General features: G+C 45.5%; 1 protein-coding gene across 1 annotated transcript in view; it reads right to left on the minus strand.

Annotated features, from left to right (window-relative positions):
- LOC134566097 (uncharacterized) overlaps positions 1-19,331 on the minus strand; it is a 61,662-nt gene that overhangs the window by 13,967 nt on the left and 28,364 nt on the right. Inside the window, exons 5-6 of the mRNA XM_063425806.1 lie at positions 4,687-4,818; positions 3,368-3,526 (exon numbers count right to left, since the gene is read on the minus strand). Of these exons, the coding sequence (XP_063281876.1) occupies positions 3,368-3,526; positions 4,687-4,818 (291 nt within the window). The remainder of the gene's footprint in view (positions 1-3,367; positions 3,527-4,686; positions 4,819-19,331) is intronic.

A 19,331-nucleotide genomic window follows, 5' to 3' on the forward strand; every position in this document is an offset into this window, starting at 1 on the left:
TCATCTAAGGTGGCAAGACATAGCCTTACATATTACATGCGACAATATATGGCGCAATGACTTATGGGGCTGGCATAGATTTTTTTCCAGGGCAGGGCCAGTTGAGGGGAGACCAGCACGACGTGGGGGGGGAAAAAGGTGAGTAAAAACACACATATACACACACACCATGACACAGACAGACCGTGACACAGACACACACACACCGTGACACAGACAGAAACACACACACCATGACAGAGATACACACATACCATGACAGACACACACCTTAAAAAAGACACACACACACACACCATAACACAGACAGACCATGACACAAACACACACACACTATGACAGACACACATTACATGACACATGCAGACACACACACACACACCACAACACAGAGACCGTGACACAGACACACACACATACATGGCACAGACAGACACACACACACATTACATGACACAGACAGACACACACACATTCCATGACAAACACACACACACACCGTGACAGACAGAAACACACACACACACACCATGACAGACAGACGCTATGACACAGACACACACACCATGACAGAGACACACACATACCATGACAGACACACACCTTAAAATAGACACACACACAATGACACAGACACACATTGCATGACACAGACAGACACACACACCATGACACAGAGAGACACACACACACACCCCATGACACAGAGAGACACACACACACCCCATGACACAGACAGACACACCATGACAGACAGAGACACACACACACAATGACACAGACACACATTGCATGACACAGACAGACACACACACCATGACACAGAGAGACACACACACACACCCCATGACACAGAGAGACACACACACACCCCATGACACAGACAGACACACCATGACAGACAGAGACAGACACACACAATGACACAGACAGACACACACAATGACACAGACAGACACACACAATGACACAGACAGACACACACATACCATGACACAGACAGACACACACACCATGACAGACAGAGACACACACACACACAATGACACAGGCAGACACACACACACCATGACACACACACATACACTCACACTGACACACATAATTTTTACCTTTGTGCTGGCGGCTGCATGGGGAGCTCAGTTTGATGGTGGCTGCATGGGGAGCTCAGCTGGCTCTTCTGGCGGCCGCAGAGGGAGCCGTTCTGGCGGCCGCTGGCTGGGGGAGCTCTTTTGGCGGCCGCAGAGGGAGCCGTTCTGGCGGCCGCTGGCTGGGGGAGCTCTTTTGGCGGCCGCAGGGGGAGCAGGCTGTTCTGTCTCTGCTCCCCCGCCCTCGCGCACAGCTTAATGAGACCGCAGCCGGAATATGACGTCATATTCCGGCCGCGGTCTCATTAAGCGGCGCGCTGGGGCGGGGGAGCAGAGACAGAACAGCCTGCTCCCCCTGCGGCCGCCAAAAGAGCTCCCCCAGCCAGCGGCCGCAGGTCAGCCAGCTGCCTGCCCGGCCCCAGGTGCCGACGGCCCACCGGGAAATTTCCCGGTATCCCGGTGGGCCAGTCCGGCCCTGGGGGGCAGCATATGATCCTTGAACCCCGGCAGCACATTGTCTTGGGCTGGCCAGACTGACAGGGAGTGCTCTGTCAGTCCAGCCAGGTACAGGAAATGGAAGCTCCTGTAGCGGGATCCGTTCCTCTCTGCCACGCTACAAGACAGGTAGGAGGCACACCAGGAAGGGGAGGGAATCACTAAGGGGGTGAGGGGTGCACCAAGATACAGGGAGGGGAGGGGAGAAAAACACTAAGGGACAGGGAAAGGAGGGGTGAGGGGGAGGAACACTAAAGGACAGGGAAGGGAGGGGACCACTAAGGGATGGGAAGGGAGAGGGGCTGGATGTGAAAGAAACACACAGTAGGGCTTGAGAAGGGGAAAAAGAGACACACAAGGGAGAGACACACATGGGCTGGGGGTGAAAGAGACACAAACAAAGGAGATGGGAAGAGTAAAAGACACAAAGGGGCTGGGAGAGAAGGAGTCACACAAAGGGGCTAAGACACACAAAATGTGGGAGGATGTAAGAGTCATACAAAGAGGGGAGATAAGAGACACACAAGGGAGGTGTAAGACACACAATGGGGAAAAATAGGAGATAAGATACACTAAAGGGAGTAAGACATTTAAAAGAGGGGATAAGAAACACAAAAGGGAGGTTAAGATGCACACAGGTGAAGATTTTATTTGTTGGGCATGGTGGAAAAAAGCATCTTCGCCTATATACCCAAAAATCTTTGCACCGACCCTGCACATTAGGGATGTGCATGGGAAAAATATTCAGTTCAGTTCAGCATTCCGGAATTTGGGACTTCAACACTTCGGAACTTCGGAACTTTGGCACTTCGGAACTTCAGGACTTTGGAACTTCAGGACTTTGGAACTTCAGGACTTCGGAACTTCGGGAAAGTTTAAGTTTAGGGGTAGGGTTAGGGTAGGGTTAGGGTAGGGGTAGGGTTAGGTTAGGTTAGGGTTAGGAATTGGGTTAGGGGTAGGGAAAGGTTAGGGGTACGGTTAGGGTAGGGTTAGGAATAGGGTTAGGGATACCCTACCCCTACCCTAACCCTACTCCAACCACTAACCCAACCCCAACCACTAACCCTACCCCTAACCCTACTCCAACCACTAACCCTACCCCAACGCTTAACCCTACCCCATCCCCTATCCCTACCCATAAGCCTACCCTTACCCCAACCACTAACCCTACCCCAACCCTTAACCCTACTCCTAAACCTAACCCTACCCCTAACCCTTCTCACCGGGCCCCTGTTCTGCACTGGCGGTAGTTCTGCCACTGAACAGGGTTATTCACTATGGTGCAGATTATTGGGATTTCAAAGTGAATTTAAAGTTTTTGATAGACCACAGTCCTGAGTCAGCTGGAAATCCCATCAGCTGTGCTCTGATTTAATTGCCAATTACTGTAGTCTGCACCAGCTGGAGGTGCAGGCCACACATTCTGTGCCCCAGCACCAATTGTCACCCCAGGCCCAGCCCTGCCAAATGCCCACTGCAGAGATAAAATATATACTGTTTTAAAACTGCCTGCCCGCCACCTGAAACTGCAGCTTCCAGGCGTCGGGCAATACAAATTCAAGTTATAGGTTAGATAGCTGAACAGGAGGTAAGCTGTGCTTTCATTTTATCAGATACTTTACATTAATTGATTTAATTGATTTACTAAGTATCAGTGGTTTGAATTTGCAAGTAATTTGCAGATATTTTTTTCTTGTCTTAGATGAATATATTATTTATTAAATTGACAAATAGCGTATTAAAATACTAATTGTATTAAGAGGACACACAGTACTACAGCTTACGTTCTTGTGTTGCTAAGGTTGTTTTGTCTGCCTCTTCATAGAATGGCTCCTGAGACTTTTTACTACATTTTTTCTTCCAGATTATCACACCAGAAATTACCAAGCCAATGACAATTACTATGCCAACTGAAATACCCACGGGAATGACAATGTAAGAACCTGAAAAAGATTAAAAACAAGGAAAACATCTTAGTATCAGGAGTACAGGCTTGTGAGTATGTATGCAGGCCCAGAATGGCCATTAGGCAGACTGAGCAAATGTCTGGTAGATCGTGATGGCCATCACCTGGGGCTGAAAGGTAAGAGTAAATGATCTTTCCAGCCAGCCAATGAAGGACCAGCGCAGCAATGGAGATTTGCAGGAATTGGGGAATGGTGGGGTGAGGAGGGACATACTGCATATAGCCCTATACGCACCAATACACAATTCAGCTATATCTACAAAAGCACAACACATGCCCTATGTCCCTCTGTCCTTCTTTCCTATCCCAATTTCCATCTTTTCTTGGAGCTCCACAGCAATAATACTTACAGTAATGTGTGTTTAAACTACAATAAATGTGTTTAGAAATCAGTCTGTGTAAGTAAGATACATTGTTCTTGTTGTAAATTATATCTTATAATTATCCTCCCTTATACACAAGTATGTCCCGTCTAGGCCCTTACGATCTGCTGAAGACTTACGTCTATCTTCTGTCCGTACTCCCACCTTTGATACTCGCCTTCAAGACTTCTCGAGGGCTGCACCGTTCTTGTGGAACTCGCTTCCCTCCTCCGTTAGATGGTCACCCAGTCTCCACTCCTTCAAAAAATCATTAAAAACCCACTTCTTCATAAAAGCGTATCAATTAAACTCTTAATAGCTCCCAACTGATTCCTCTTCTGCAACTGTCACTAGTCTAATACTATCCTTACCTTTTGTGTCATTTTACCCTACTCCCTCTAGCATGTAAGCTCATTGAGCAGGGCCCTCAACCCCTCTGTTCCTGTGTGTCCAACTTGTCTGGTTACAACTACATGTCTGTTCGTCCACCCATTGTAAAGCGCTGCGGAATTTGACGGCGCTCTATAAATAATAATAATATCTTGGTTGCATACATTGTTATTAGTAAGTCACCTAAACTTTTTCAGAGCAGCCCCGCCCCTGGACACCCCCTACTCACACCCCTTAAATGAAGTGTTCCTCTTTGTCCATTTAAAACATTTTGAGGTATATACATTGTACACTTCACGCTGTGCATGTTTCTTTACTGTATAACTGTTCATGAGCAGAACATTCCTAATTTCCATTATTCGGACAGACATTTGTTTATGTGTACCTTTAAACGGCTGAGATCCAGGCCTATCCTGTGGATACCTAGTGTGATAGGACTTTGGATTTTGTGTGGTAGTAGTAAGATATGACTTGGGGAATGCCTTTGTTGGATTATTATCTCCATTTGGATCGGCGTCTGTAAAAGAGCAGATAAAGTTCTTTTAAAACATACTTATTATAGGGACATTATCTGATGGTTTTTCACATAGAACTAAAGGAAGCAGTTCACAAATCTAGGTAAAATCAACAAATGATTTTCAGGCAAAATGTATGGAAATTATATAAACAATAGTCTAAAAGGCATATTTTAATGGGGAGAGGCAAGAGAAAGGGGGTATCCCTTAGTAAAAGGTAACAGAATACTAGTATGATTTTAACTAAACATAACATTTTATATATTGATTAAAAGTATTACTGTTGATGAGTAGATAACATTACAGTATACCACCAGCACAGTAACAGAATTATAGTGTATCATCAAAAGATATGACTGCCGTGCATTATTATGGACATGTGATTGCTATGTACAAGCATACGATTGCTTTGTACCATTATGGAGATTTGGACTACCGTTAGCATGATAACCATGCAGCTTAATAAAATTAATTCTATTATTTTGTCCATTTAAGACACTAATAACACAGAGAAACATATGCAACTAAGATCTACCAATTGCGATCACAAGAATAACACCACGATACGTAATGAATTTTATTAAAGACCCGGAGGCTCCTATTATGATGCACTCTTTCTTTATTTCCCTCAGCAGCAAAGAAAACATTATTGAAAAAAATATTAAAAGCAGGTATAAACTTCATATAGGCAATGTCCGCCTAGCAACTTGACCATCCAATCAGTGACACCCTTCCCATATAGTAGGCGGAGCATTGATGACCATTTCCTCTTTCTTGGAAATACCACTGTCATGCCCAGTTCTGACTTAAACAAAGAGGGTAAAATCTTTGACCCACAGGGTGAACCGTTGTTCGAACCCGATGACTTACGGCACCCCGCTCTGCGGAATGGTCACTGGCTGAGAATGTGGCGCAATACGTTGCATCCCAAGTCCGTAAGCCTTTGGACAAGGCAACACGTAACAAGCTAAGGGCCGAATGCCCACGTCCCACCGTACCAGACGAAGTCTGTAAAACACCCCAGGTTGACCCTAAAATCATACAATTTTTTAAGTAAAACCGGTTGGAAACCTGAGAAAGGTCTAGACTTCTCACTCTATAATTGCCAAGATAAAGTCTTGGATATTTTAGGTCCAGCGACCAAAATTTTTGAAGCTGGTAGTTATTTTTGAGGCTGGATTCAAAGAATGATATGCCTCCTAGGCAATGCCAATACGGCTCTTGCTACAGAGCGCCGTAAATCTATCTTAATTAAAATAGAACCCAAACTTGTAAATATGGCAATTACTGAGCCAGGAGCCCAAGCAAAAGGGTATCTTTTTGGAGAGTCTTTTGTAAAAGACCTGGGCTCCTTTGTCCAGACATTCACAGCCTTGGACAAGGCACAATCAAATCTAAAATGGGTGTTCCACCCAAAGGTTTTTGGTGGGGCCAGCAGAGCAAAGAGCCGTCTGTCCGGCAGAGTCAGTAGAGGTTCGCGCCTGAACCGAGGCTCCTATATGGGGAGACCCCCCTTTCCTGACCAGAGGTCCGCTCCGACCTTCTTCCCCCAATGAGGCAGAGCTTGGGTGTCGAGAGGTGCACGAGGCACTCCTTCCGGAAGACGTCCTTACGGTAAGCTACCTTTCTCAATTTTCTTCACATGTGGCGATAGGGGGCAGACTCACACATTTTTCCCATGTCTGGGCTCTAATTACATCAGATGCTTGGATTCTCAGGGCAGTCCAAGGATATCTAATAGATTTTGTATCCCTGCCTACTCAACTATCCCCACCCAGGGAGATTGCTTTTTCCCCAATAGACACGACCCTCGTCTCCGAGGAAGTTCGAGACTTGGCACTCAAAGGTGCTATTCAAGAAATCCCAATGTATACCCCGGGTTTTGCGAGCAACCTATTTATTGTCCCCAAAAAAGGGGGCGGATACCGCCCAGTTATCAATCTCAAACACTTAAACACCTACGTAACCTACCATCACTTCAAGATGGAAGGCATTCATTGCCTACGAGATTTGCTCCAGCCAGCGGACTGTGTGGTCAAACTCAACCTAAGAGACGCTTACCTCACGGTACCCATTGCCTCACCAAAACTTCCTGCAATTCACATGGCAAGGAAGGAAATGGCAGTTCTGCTGCCTTCCCTTCGGTCTCTCTTCCGCACCTTGGTGTTTCACCAAGCTCATGAAGCCGTTATCGCGCTCATACGCAGTCGGAGGATTCGTCTAATCATATACTTAGACGACATCCTGCTGTTATCCCAGTCACTATCACTACTCCATATTCACCTCGGTTGGACCACAACCTTGCTACAGAACTTGGGCTTCATTTTAAATTGGGAAAAGTCCATCCTAGTCCCCACTCAACAAATAGAGTTCCTAGGACTCTTGGTGGACTCAGAAACGCAAACATTGTATTTACCAGGATCCAAAATGAGAAATATCAAGAAAGAGATAAGACGAGTTCTTACCTCTCCGCAAATATCTCTCAAACATCTGGCCCGCATGATCGGGCTCTTAGTAGCCTCCATACAGGCCATATTTCCGGGCCCCCTTCATTACAGAGCCCTCCTACGCCTACAGGCGTTACACCTCAGAGGCGGCGCCTCATACGAGGATACTCTGACTCTAGACACAGAAGCGAAAAAAGAACTCCAATGGTGGCTCATACACATGGAGGCGTGGAATGGCAGAGCCATCTTTGGCTCGGCCCCAGGTGTAGTCATAGAGTCGGACGCGAGGTCTTACGTTTGGGGTGCACGCTGCGGAGATATCTCCACAGGCGGACGATGGTCAGAAGCGGAATCCACGCTGCATATAAATTGCCTAGAACTCCTGGCAGGGTCCTTTGCGATTTGCAGCCTCTCCCCGACACTGTCCCAGTGTTCAATCTTACTGAAGATGGACAACATATCGGCTGTCCGTTATATCAACCACCTCGGTGGCACGAGATCCAAAATTCTAGCAGATTTGGCTCAAGACTTTTGGCAGTTTTGTCTGCAACACAACATGGCTGTCAAGGCGGAATATTTGCCGGGGTTGTTCAACACTACAGCAGATTGGTACTCCCTCCACCTGCGGGATTCCAGCGACTGGCACCTCGATCCCCAAATCTTCCAGCGCATTTGGGATCTGTGGGGTCCTCTGGCAATAGACTTATTTGCCTCTCGCTTGAATACCCAACTCCCGACCTTCAGTTGGAGGCCAGACCCTATGGCTTCGGCTACAAATGCATTCTCCCAAGACTGGTCAAACACCAGGAACTATGCATTCCCTCCATTCACCCTTATCCCTCATTGCCTCCTCCATCTACGACGCCAATTGGGCTGCCTGGTTATAATAACCCCCCCTATGGCCGTCGCAGCCTTGGTTTCCTCCTCTGTTGGAGATGGCTATAGACCACCCTTGGCTCCTCCCGGACGCCCAATCTCTCCTACGGGACCCCGATGGGACCCCTGATCCTTCAGGGTCTCCTCCACCTCATGACGTGGCTAATTTCCGGGGGCCCTAGTCAATCGACGGAGTTTCGCAATCGACTCTCCGACTTCGAGGGCGCATGGGCACCCGGCACGAGACAGTCTTACAAGTCTGCTTGGCACACATGGGATGGTTGGTGCGTGGCACGGGGTGTGGATCCCCTATCAACTCCTGTGACAACAGTCCTACAATTCTTGACCTCCCTTTATGATAATGGGAAAGCTTACAGGACGGTAAACCTCTACCGATCAGCTATCTCAGCCGGCCATACCGGCATTGACGGGGCCCCGATAGGACGACATCCATTGGTTTGTCATCTCCTCCGGGGCATTCGCTTCGCAAGGTCACGCCTACCTCACTATTCCTCCCTATGGGACGTCTCCCTGGTATTAAAATTCCTGACTAGGTGGCCAGACAACGAGTCTTTATCCTTAAAACAACTCTCAGCTAAACTATTTGCTGTTGTGCCTAATCTCATGCAAAAGAGAGTGTCAGACGTTAGAGCTCTCAATGTCAATGCACGTTCACCCCAGAAGGAGTCGTTTTTGACATCTCACGGAGGACGAAATCATCCTCCAGGTCGGTCCTGTATCCAGTTTTTCCCACGAAACCGCTCCTTTGCCCAGTAGCGTGTCTTAGGGCGTACGAAGCTTGTACTGCATCCCTTCGGACTGGGTCGGACCAACTCTTCATCTCCTTCAGTAAACCGCATGCTCCGGTATCCTCTCCTACCTTGGCCCGCTGGGTCAAATGGCTCATGTCTGTGGCAGGTATTCCTCTCCTACCTTGGCCCGCTGGGTCAAATGGCTCATGTCTGTGGCAGGTATTGATACCTCCATATTTTCTCCTCATTCGTTTCGCGGTGCCATGGCCTCTAAAACCTCCTTTGCGGGTTGTCGTTTGGAAGATATTTTGAAGGCGGCTGATTGGTCTGCAGAATCTACTTTCCGTAATTTCTATTTCAAACCAATCCAGCATTTCGCAGAAGCCGTGATATCACAGCTTTGGAATAACATAATAGGAGCCTCCGGGTCTTTATTCAAATTCAAAGATTTTACAATTAAAATGACGGAAAGTCATGATTTTATTAAAGACACGGAGGCGAGTATTATTCCACCCACCCGCCCTCGGGCGGCTCGGAGGTGGGTCGAGGTAAGTTTTTCAGACCTCTCCAAGGTAAGTTCAATTTGGCGGTAGTGATGCCATCACATACCTATTTTGCTATAGGACATTATCTAATGATGGGACTTTATTGCCACTGTTGTCCTCAGATTGGTAGTGGCCTCTTACTACTGTTATGAAAGGTTAGCACTGTTTAGTCGGTCATGAAGACCTACACATATGCGGACAACCCATAACTTTCAAGAAATTAACATATTTTCTTATTTCTTCAGTGTGACCTGGTTGACAGACCTCCTGGAATCACATGCCTTGTTACGGCTCGTTTGGTTTACTTCGTTTTCCTGTTCAGAGTTTGAGATTTCTTTGGGAGTCGCAAGAAAGAGGAAATGGTCATCAACGCTCCGCCTACTATATGGGAAGGATGTCACTGATTGGATGGTCATGTTGCTAGGCGGACATTGCCTATATGAAGTTTATACCTGCTTTTAATATTTTTTTCAATAATGTAAAGAAAGAGTGCATCATAATACTCGCCTCCGTGTCTTTAATAAAATTATGACTTTCCGTCATGATAATCTTCTTTTTTCAGCCCCAAAAAAGGGCAAATAAAAATCCATAATAACTGACGCAATTATAAAAAAAAAAAAAAAAAAACTACCGCAAAAAAAAAAAATCCATCTTCACCCATGGAGGGCTCCGCGCAGACTGAGCTCTGCAGGGCAGGGGAAGGCTTATAAAGCCTTGCCCCGCCCTGCAATTAGGCTCAGAGCACTCTGATTGGTGGGTTTAAGTGACCAATCAGAGAGTTATGAGTCAAATTACACAGCGTGGGAAAATTCTAAAGAACTTTCCCACGCTGTGTAAAATGACACAGAGTACTCTGATTGGTGGATTTCAAACCAACCAATCAGAGTGCTGTGACAGGTAAATGTAGAGACTTACCTGTCAGTCTCTTCATTTACCCGTCAGAGCACTCTGATTGGATGGCTTAAACCCACCAATCAGAGTGCTCTGAGCCTAATTGCAGGGCGAGGCAAGGCTTTATAAGCCTTCCCCCGCCCTGCAGAGCTCAGTCTGCGCGGAGCCCTCCATGGGTGAAGATGGATTTTTTTGGGGGGCGCTTGCTTTTTTTTAATAATTTTTTTTATAATTGCGTTGGTTATTATGGTTTTTTATTTGGCCTTTTTTGGGGTTGAAAAAATAAGATTTTAGAAGAAAGAAAACATCGAATGGTAAGTTTTATTTATTTTTTTACAGGTACTTAGTTAAAGATCCCCCCTCATTAGTTTTTAGGGTGAGGGGGGTAGGTAGGGGGATACGTTTTATTGGGGGGGAGGGGGTGACTAGGGGTTTGGGGACCCCTAGTCACCTGGGGGGATATTTTTTTTAGGTCCCCCACCCGCCGCTCAGGGGTGGGGGCCAGGGGGGAGGACACTAGTTCCCCCCTTATTACAATTTAGGGCCCCCACCCGCCTCTCAGGGGAGGGGGCCAGGGGGAGGACATTAGGTCCCCCCCCTTATTAGTATTTAGGGCCCCCACCTGCCGCTGAGGGGTGGGGGCCAGGGGGGAGGACACTAGGTCCCCCCTAATTACAATTTAGGGCCCCCACCCGCCTCTCAGGGGTGGGGGCTAGGGGGGAGGACATTAGGTCCTCCCCCCTTATTAGTATTTAGGGCCCCCACCTGCCGCTCAGGGGTGAGAGCCAGGGGGGGCACTATTTTTTTTTTTAAACAGTGAGCAGTCAGGGGGGAGGACACTAGGTCCTGCCCCTTATTACAATTTAGGGCGCCCACCCGCCTCTCAGGGGTTGGGGCCGGGGGGAGGACATTAGGTCCCCCCCTTATTAGTATTTAGGGCACCCACCCGCCGCTGAGGGGTGGGGGCCAGGAGGGAAGACACTAGGTCCCCCCCTTATTACATTTTAGGGCCCCCACCCACCTCTCAGGGGTGGGGGCCAGGGGAGGACATTAGGTCCCCCCCCTTATTGGTATTTAGGGCCCCCACCTGCCGCTGAGGGGTGTGGGCCAGGGGGGAGGACACTAGATCCCCCCCCTAACTAAAATTTAGGGTGCCCACCCGCCTCTCAGGGGTTGGGGCCGGGGGGAGGACATTAGGTCCCCCCCTTATTAGTATTTAGGGCACCCACCCGCCGCTGAGGGGTGGGGGCCAGGAGGGAAGACACTAGATCCCCCCTTATTACAATTTAGGGCCCCCACCCGCCGCTCAGGGGTGGGGGCCAGGGGGGAGGACATTAGGTCCCCCCCTTATTAGTATTTAGGGTCCCCACCGGCCGCTGAGGGGTGGGGGCCAGGGGGAGGACACTAGGTGTCCCCCCCGTATTCTTGTTTAGGGCCCCCTCCCACTGCTCAGGGAGGGGGGCCAGCGGGGAGGACACTAGGTCCCCCCCTTATTAGTATTTAGGGTCCCCACCCGCCGCTCAGGGGTGGGGGCCAGGGGGGCACTATTTTTTTTAAACAGTGAGCAGTCACAGGCTGCTCACTGTTTACTAGACATGACCCCTACTCGCGGTATAGCGAGTAGGGGCAAAATTTACTAATGCTAAGTAATTTTTAAGTGCCGAAGTTCCGAAGTTGCCGAATTGTGAAAATCCCGAATTTCGGAATGGCGAACCAAACCAAATTTTTTTCCCATGCACATGTCTATTATGTACTGACATAATTTTTAATACGTATCTATATTTCATATGTACTGTAATGGAGCAGCTGGGATAGCACTGAATGTCTATGTTTTAAGCTAGGTAATTGTAGAACTGATTTTATTTTGCTTATAAAATAAAAATTTGTAATGCAGAATAAATAAAACATTTTTTAAAAAGGAATAGGATTTAAGTTTCTTTAAAAAAAAAATGGGAAACAAGCTTTTTTGAAAAAAATGGGAATAAAGTATTTTTTTTAAAAAATCAATGGGAATAAATGATGGGGCTATTCACAAACGTCTGAATTGCCCAATATTAAACGTGGCACACCAATCGGCTGCATATGGGGTATTTCGGACTGCAAAATCCAGACATTGTTCATGCTGTTGCTAACAATGTCAAGATATTGGAACTCAGGGCCTTAACGGGCATGAATTTGGTTTGGATTTCAGGGGGATCAAACACTGACGAACAGCTGTAATCTGAACTGAATGCTTAAAATCTGGGGCAGATGCAAGGGGGGAGGACACTAGGTCCTCAATACCCTTAATACTATTATTAGGACCTCCATCCACTGCCCTTAGTTGGGGGTCGAGGGGAGGAACTTGATCCTCCCCCATAGTATTATAATTAGAGGCCCTGGGTGGGGGCTGGGGAGAGGATAATAGGTTCCCCCTAATATTATAATAATAAACCTACAGGGACAGGCTATAGACACCAGAACCACTACATTTAGCTGTAGTGGTTCTGGTGACTATAGTGTCCCTTTAACGTGAGGTAAATTAGGGATTAGTGACACTAATTATATACTGGATTGCCTACTTACCACCAGATGAGGACAAGAGGATGATGATGGGCTCAGGCTGCAGTCTGGCTCCACTGGTCTGGTGTTAAAACAGGTTCTCTAGAGGCAGTGCTCACAAAAATCAACAAACAGGAAGCAGCTCCATTTTTTGGGGCCCCTTACCCAGATCACGGTCTGGGCCCCCAGGGCTTGACCGTGAGTATGCCTACAAGGTCCGCCAAAAAGCCTTATGCCTACAAGGCCCACCCATGAGTTTGCTCACAGGGAGTGGAGTGTATGTGTGTAGGGGATGTGTTATGTGTTATTGCAGAGGATGTAATGTGTATGTGTGTTTTTATGGAATGTAGTGTATAGGGTTTATGTAAGGGATACATTGTGTGCTTCTGTGTATGTGTGCAAGGGCTGCATTGTGTATGTGTGTGTGTGTGTGTGTGTGTAATGGATCCATTGTGTGTTTCTGTGTGTGTAAGGGAAGCATGGTGTGTTTCTGTGCGAGTGTAGGATGCATCGTATGTTTCGGTGTGTCTGTATGTGAGTAGGGATGCATTGTATGTTTCTGTGCATGTGTGTGTAGGTATGCATTGTATGTTTCTGTGTATGTGTAAGGATGCATTGTGTATGTGTATAGTGTGAAAAAGAGGGTTTGTGAGAGGCTGAGAAAGGAGCAGCTCTTTATTTGTATTATTATATTTATTTTGTTAATATACTTTTTTTGTATATTTTTTCTTTACGTTTTGTGTCTTACACCCTCCTTTAGTGTATCTTTTAAAAGCCCCTTGTGTGTCTCTTATCTGACCCTCTTTGTATGTCTCCTAAATCCTCCCAACCCCCGTGCGTGTCTTACTCCCCCCAAGTCCCTTTATGTCTTACTCTTCCCAGCTCCTTGGTGTGTCTTTTCCCCCCAGGCCCCTCTGTGTGTCTCCCTCAAAAGCGACTTTGTGTGTATCTCTATTCAGCCCCTCTGTGTGTCACTGTCTCCCCTACCAGCCCTTATGTGCTTCTCTTTCACACCTTCCTCAGCCCCTCTGAGTGTCTTTCACTACCCCGTCCCTTAATGATCTCTTCCACTTCCCTTAGTGGTCTCATATTCACTTCACCCCCTGTCCCTTAGAGGTCTCCCCTCCTGTCCCTAGGTTGTGTCCCCTCCCCTCCTGTCCCTTAGTCTTGTCCCCTTCCCTTAGTGCTCTCCCATCCCTAAGTGCTCTCCCATCCCTTAGTGCTCTCCCATCCCTTAGTGATCTCCCCTCCCCACCTGTCTCTTAGTGATCTCCCCTGCCCCCCATCCCTTAGTGCTCCCCTACACCCTGTCCCTTAGTGCTTTCCCCTGCTCCCGTCCCTTAGTGCTCTCCCCTGCCCCTATCCGTTAATGCTCTCCCCTGCCCCCTGCCCCTTAATGCTCCCCTGACCCTTAGTGCTCTACCCTGCCGCCCCCCCATTACCATAGTTCTCTCCCTCCCCCCTGTCCTTTAGAGTTCTCCCCCCTCCCTCATCTTTCCCTTAGTGGTCTCTCCTCACCCTCCCCCATCTTTCCCTTAGTGGTTTCTCCTCCCTCCCACCCCCATATTTCCCTTAGTGGTCTCTCATCCCCCCCATTTTTCCTTTAGTGGTCTCCCTCCCCTCCATCTGTCCCATAGTGGTCTCTCCCCCCTCTGCCCCCCAGTGTCCCTTAGTGCCGTCTCCTCTCCCCTTCCCTGTTGTGCCGCCTACATCTTTGCAGCTTGGCCGGGCGACCCAGACCACAGTACAGGAGCTTGTGTTTCCTGTACCTGGCCGTACTGACAGACTCTCAGTGAGCTCTCCTTTCAGTCCTGCCGGGTACAGGGAGCTCCTGTACCGCGGTTCGCACCACCCGACCACGCTACACTGAGTGACTGGCAGGAGGGAGCGCCGTGCGCTTTCCTCCTTCCGGGTCATTTAAAACGTGCGCCCCCAGGGCCGGTGACCAGGAAGCGCCTCTAGTTGCTGTCTGGTAGACAGCCACTAGACATGGAGTTAACCTTGCAAGGTAATTATTGCAGTTTCTCAAAAGCTGCAATAATTAATATTGCAAGTTTTAAGGAACACTATAGGGTCAGGAAAACAAACATACATTCCTGACCATATAGTGTTAAAACCACCATCTAACCCCCTGCCCACCCCATTGCCTTCCTAAATATAGCAAAATTGTACTTGAATTCATTCATGATCTGCCTGCTTGGCTGACATAATCAGATGTGGTTATCTGATTTACTGAGATGGTCAATGAGGCAGATCAGGGGCAGAGCCAGCACAACTCAAACACAGCCCTGGACAATCAGCATCTCCTCATAGAGATGCATTGAATCAGTTCTGTGTCTCCATACACAGGGTGGAGAAATAGTGTGCAGCACTGCCCCAGTAAAGAACCTCTAGCAGCCATCCGAGGAGTGGCCAGTGGAGTTATCACGAGGCTGTAATGTAAACACTGAATTTTCTCTAAAAAGACAGTGTTTACTGCAAAAAGAGAAGAGAATCAGAGATAATGGATTGTAAATATTAGAACTTTTTCCACCTTAGACAAATCCTTTTATATTATAAAATGCCACATACGATCTTTGATGGGTTTAACAATCAGGGAAGTAGAATGAAATTGTCCAGTGATATGCCATAGTTTTTAACATAAATGCTGTTTAACGTATGTCATGTCTAAATGAGAAATAAGAAGGACACAAAGTCACTTTCTGAGTTCCACGAGATAAAAGTTGATGTTGAAATATCATCATCATGACTCGGGCATTATTACAAATAAAGCGTCACTGTCATTGTCTGGCACCGCAACGGTGACATTGCTGCTGGGTTCCAGTGGCCTGTGGGATTACTAACTTGAAACAGTCACAGTGACTCTTTCCGGGTCCTATTCAGCTACGACGTCACTGTATGTACTCTTGTGCATGTGCAAGACCGCGGGATCATCCATAGACAGATCAAATTGCCTGATGCCATCACTAGTGACAGCTGTAGGAAATGAGGAAGTATACAGAACCAAAGCAGCCCCTATCTCTGGACTGGGTTGGAATTTCAGTCAAAATGAGTATTTCATATAGATTATATCTTTATGAACTACACATTTGTTAAGGGGTTGGAGGGTGACAGTGCTGCTTTAAACATGGTGACGTCATGTCCTGTAGACTAAGTAGATATCACACCCCTCTGCATTATAAAATGCTTATAACACCTAAGATGCCTGGCTAATTTCCTTGTTTGACCTATTTAACTTTAACTGATTCCTGATAAAAATAATCAACAAAGTATGCAGCCAGTGGCTCATATTCCTAGTTATATATAGTTATGTATAGTTGGGTAGAGCATACAAAAGCTAAAGATACAGCAGAAAACATATTACTCATAATCTCCAAAAAAGTAGTGAAGAAAAAAAAAAAAAGGAAAGAAAACTTAAACTTTGGATATTGTATAACAAAGTGCCTTTAAAATTAGAGAAAATAATATTCAAGACTGGTATTTAAATAATCCACCATTTTACAGGCTGACTGAACATTTTTTAACATTTAAACCAGTGAAATCAAAATAAAATAATTTAAATAAAATAAAAGCAAAAGCATTTGATTAATAAGGATACATTTTAACAGAAAACTATATGCTTTAATTGGAGGGCCACCAATGTAAGTTAACCACGGCTTTTAGGTCTTTTCAAACGAACGAACGAAACGAGTATAAAACCCAATCCATTTGTAATCCTTCAGATTTAATTTTCATTAAGGTATTACGTATCTTGTAACCTATTGTTTTTTTTTTTTTTTTTGCTCTGGTATACATGTTATATTTATGCTCTGGGTAATCTCAATCTGCTAGCTAAAACTACAATGCCATTATCTCACTGCATTGTGGCAAGTAATAGAACTCTAGCTGCATATCTGTGTAATTATTGTGTGGATTAAGAAAACTCCATGGAAAAGTAAACAGTGCCTGCTGTCTTGTTTGGCACCGAAATCTCACATATTAGATATTAACCTACAGTAATGACTTATGGATAAATACTACTCACAGTGATAAGTGTAGAAAAAAATGCAGTTGAGTAACCCATGAAGAAACAAATGTATAACTGAGGCAAAAAAAGTGCTGACAGTGTAAAAGCTTTCATTGGTTACATGTACAGGCCACAGCTTGGCTATTTTAGTCTACATGTTGAAATTCCCATTGATTGCAACATGTATACATAAATACCCCCACATTTTGTAATGAGGTCAGGAAGACAGCTAAAGATTTCCTTTGCTAAGACACATGTTTTTTTTTTTTTTCCATTATTTGACTCATCAGTTTCATAAAGAGATGGGACATGAGATATTACCCTGGTAATAACAATTTTTGCTATTTGTAAATGGAAAACAGATCTAGTGCTTGATTTACCAATAGGCAGCTGCCTACATGTCTTTTAGAGACAACTACTCCAACTACAAAATAGCAAATTTTACATTTTAGATATATTTGATATACTTTGTTTTGCTTGGAGACATTTGTATATTTTTTTTATTCGCATATGTCCTACAAATCATAGAACACCAAGAGAAAACATGATTTTTACAAATGTATGTAGGGGCCCCTGATAATTGTGTAGCTACTGGTATCTGAGATGTAAATCCTGCTCTGAACTTATTCTTAAATGTTATCTTGCTAGACTATCAGGCGATGAGGGACAGAGAAACAATAGCAAGAGGTGTGCACAAACATTCTGTTCACTGCCCATTTCCCCCACAAATATTTATTAAGCGATAATCTTCCAATGGATATGACATTGGACATACAATGAAAAGCTCACCCCATGCAGCACAGATTGATTGCTAATCCACGCGTTTCGTGTTTTACAACACTTACTCAAGTTCACCAAAAACAATGAAAATCCCTCTTATATCATGGGAAATGAAAGACAACTTAGCACCAGGTAGATAACGTGTTATTAACCACTTAAAGATCCTCACATCCAATATCACTAAACACACCCTGTAAGTGAAAAGGGAAAAATCACCTAAATGTTGCGATGTACACCCACATAATGGTTACAACAGATGAGACAGATAAACTGATATTGTAAATACAAAAATGACATATCATTTACCACGCTATATGTGGAAAGGGGATTTTATTGATTTTGGGGAACTTGATAAAGTGGTGTAAAGCACGAAACGCTTGATTTCTGTGCCTCGGGAGGGAGCTTTTTAGATGTTCAGTGTAATTTCCATTAGAAGGTTATCGCTTAATAAACATACTTTGAAGGAATGGGCAGTGATCAGAATCTTTGTACACACCTCTTGCTATTGTTTCTTTGAAGATTCATTTGGATTGAATATCTGGTGGTGATTCATAGTGGGAGTTCACTACACCAGGTAAAATTTCAAACTACACTGGGGTAAGGTAAGGAAGAATGTAGTAATTATTTTATGTGGAAAGAGGTATTTGCACTATTAACCTGACTTTATTTTTTTTTTTATGTGGATGAGTAACAGCGAGTGGAGAAGGGTCAAAGCTCTTGTCAGAACTATACCTAAACCGTGATTCCCGCAAAGCCACTTCTGACTTCGCAAGTCATCGCGAATGGCCCCTACACTTTCACGTTACAGTCAGCCACGTTATAGGCAAGCTGCCGCAACTTTGTATCGTTCAGTTATTTTGCTACCTTGCGATACAGAGTTGCCATATGAGCTCCCTCTTTGCTGCTATACTGTGAACCAGACCCCGCTTACTGTACTTATTCTGCTGGCCTCTCCAGCCCTCTGAAAATCAGACTGTGCCCTCACTAACCCTTTGTTTGCTGATTCGAGGAAGTTGCTATTCCTCTAATAGACATTTCACTCTGCCTGCTGTTTATCCAGTTTAAATGCATTTAAAGGTCTCCTGCAATCTCTCTGCTTGTTTAACTGGACAGTAAATACCACAACTCCCATTACAACTTACTGGATTCTGCACAGGTATTATTACATTGTTTTCTTTGTATACCAAAATATTTATTGTTGCAAGTACACATTTGATTTATTCTCTAGAAGTGGGATATACTACTAATTTACTATCTGCACCTGAGTTCCCATTTACCTGGAAATAGATTATAACACCTTTTTTGACCTGTAGTTGCCCCCCTGTTTCTCCATTTGTTCGGTTGGTGATAAGTTATTTAACTGCACATTAGCTTTTGAATACTTCGTAAGGTACTCCAGAAATATACCTTTAGTGAATACTATATAAGGAGATATATGGTCAGGTGGTTAATATTTCTAAGGAGCTGAAGACAAATGGAAGAAGCCATGGGAGTTGGACTCTGGTAAGTCATGCAGGAGCTGTCCAGCTGTCAGAATGTAGCACATGACTACTTGGCGGGGGAGTTGCTAGGTTCCAGAAACACTTGAGCCCAAAGCTAAGGTAGCCCTTGATTCCCACAATTATTATTATTATTACCATTTATATAGTGCTTTACAATATTATTAGAGGGGGGATT

This window comes from Pelobates fuscus, chromosome 6 (genome assembly GCF_036172605.1).
Source record: "Pelobates fuscus isolate aPelFus1 chromosome 6, aPelFus1.pri, whole genome shotgun sequence".
Taxonomy (NCBI): Eukaryota; Metazoa; Chordata; class Amphibia; order Anura; family Pelobatidae; genus Pelobates; species Pelobates fuscus.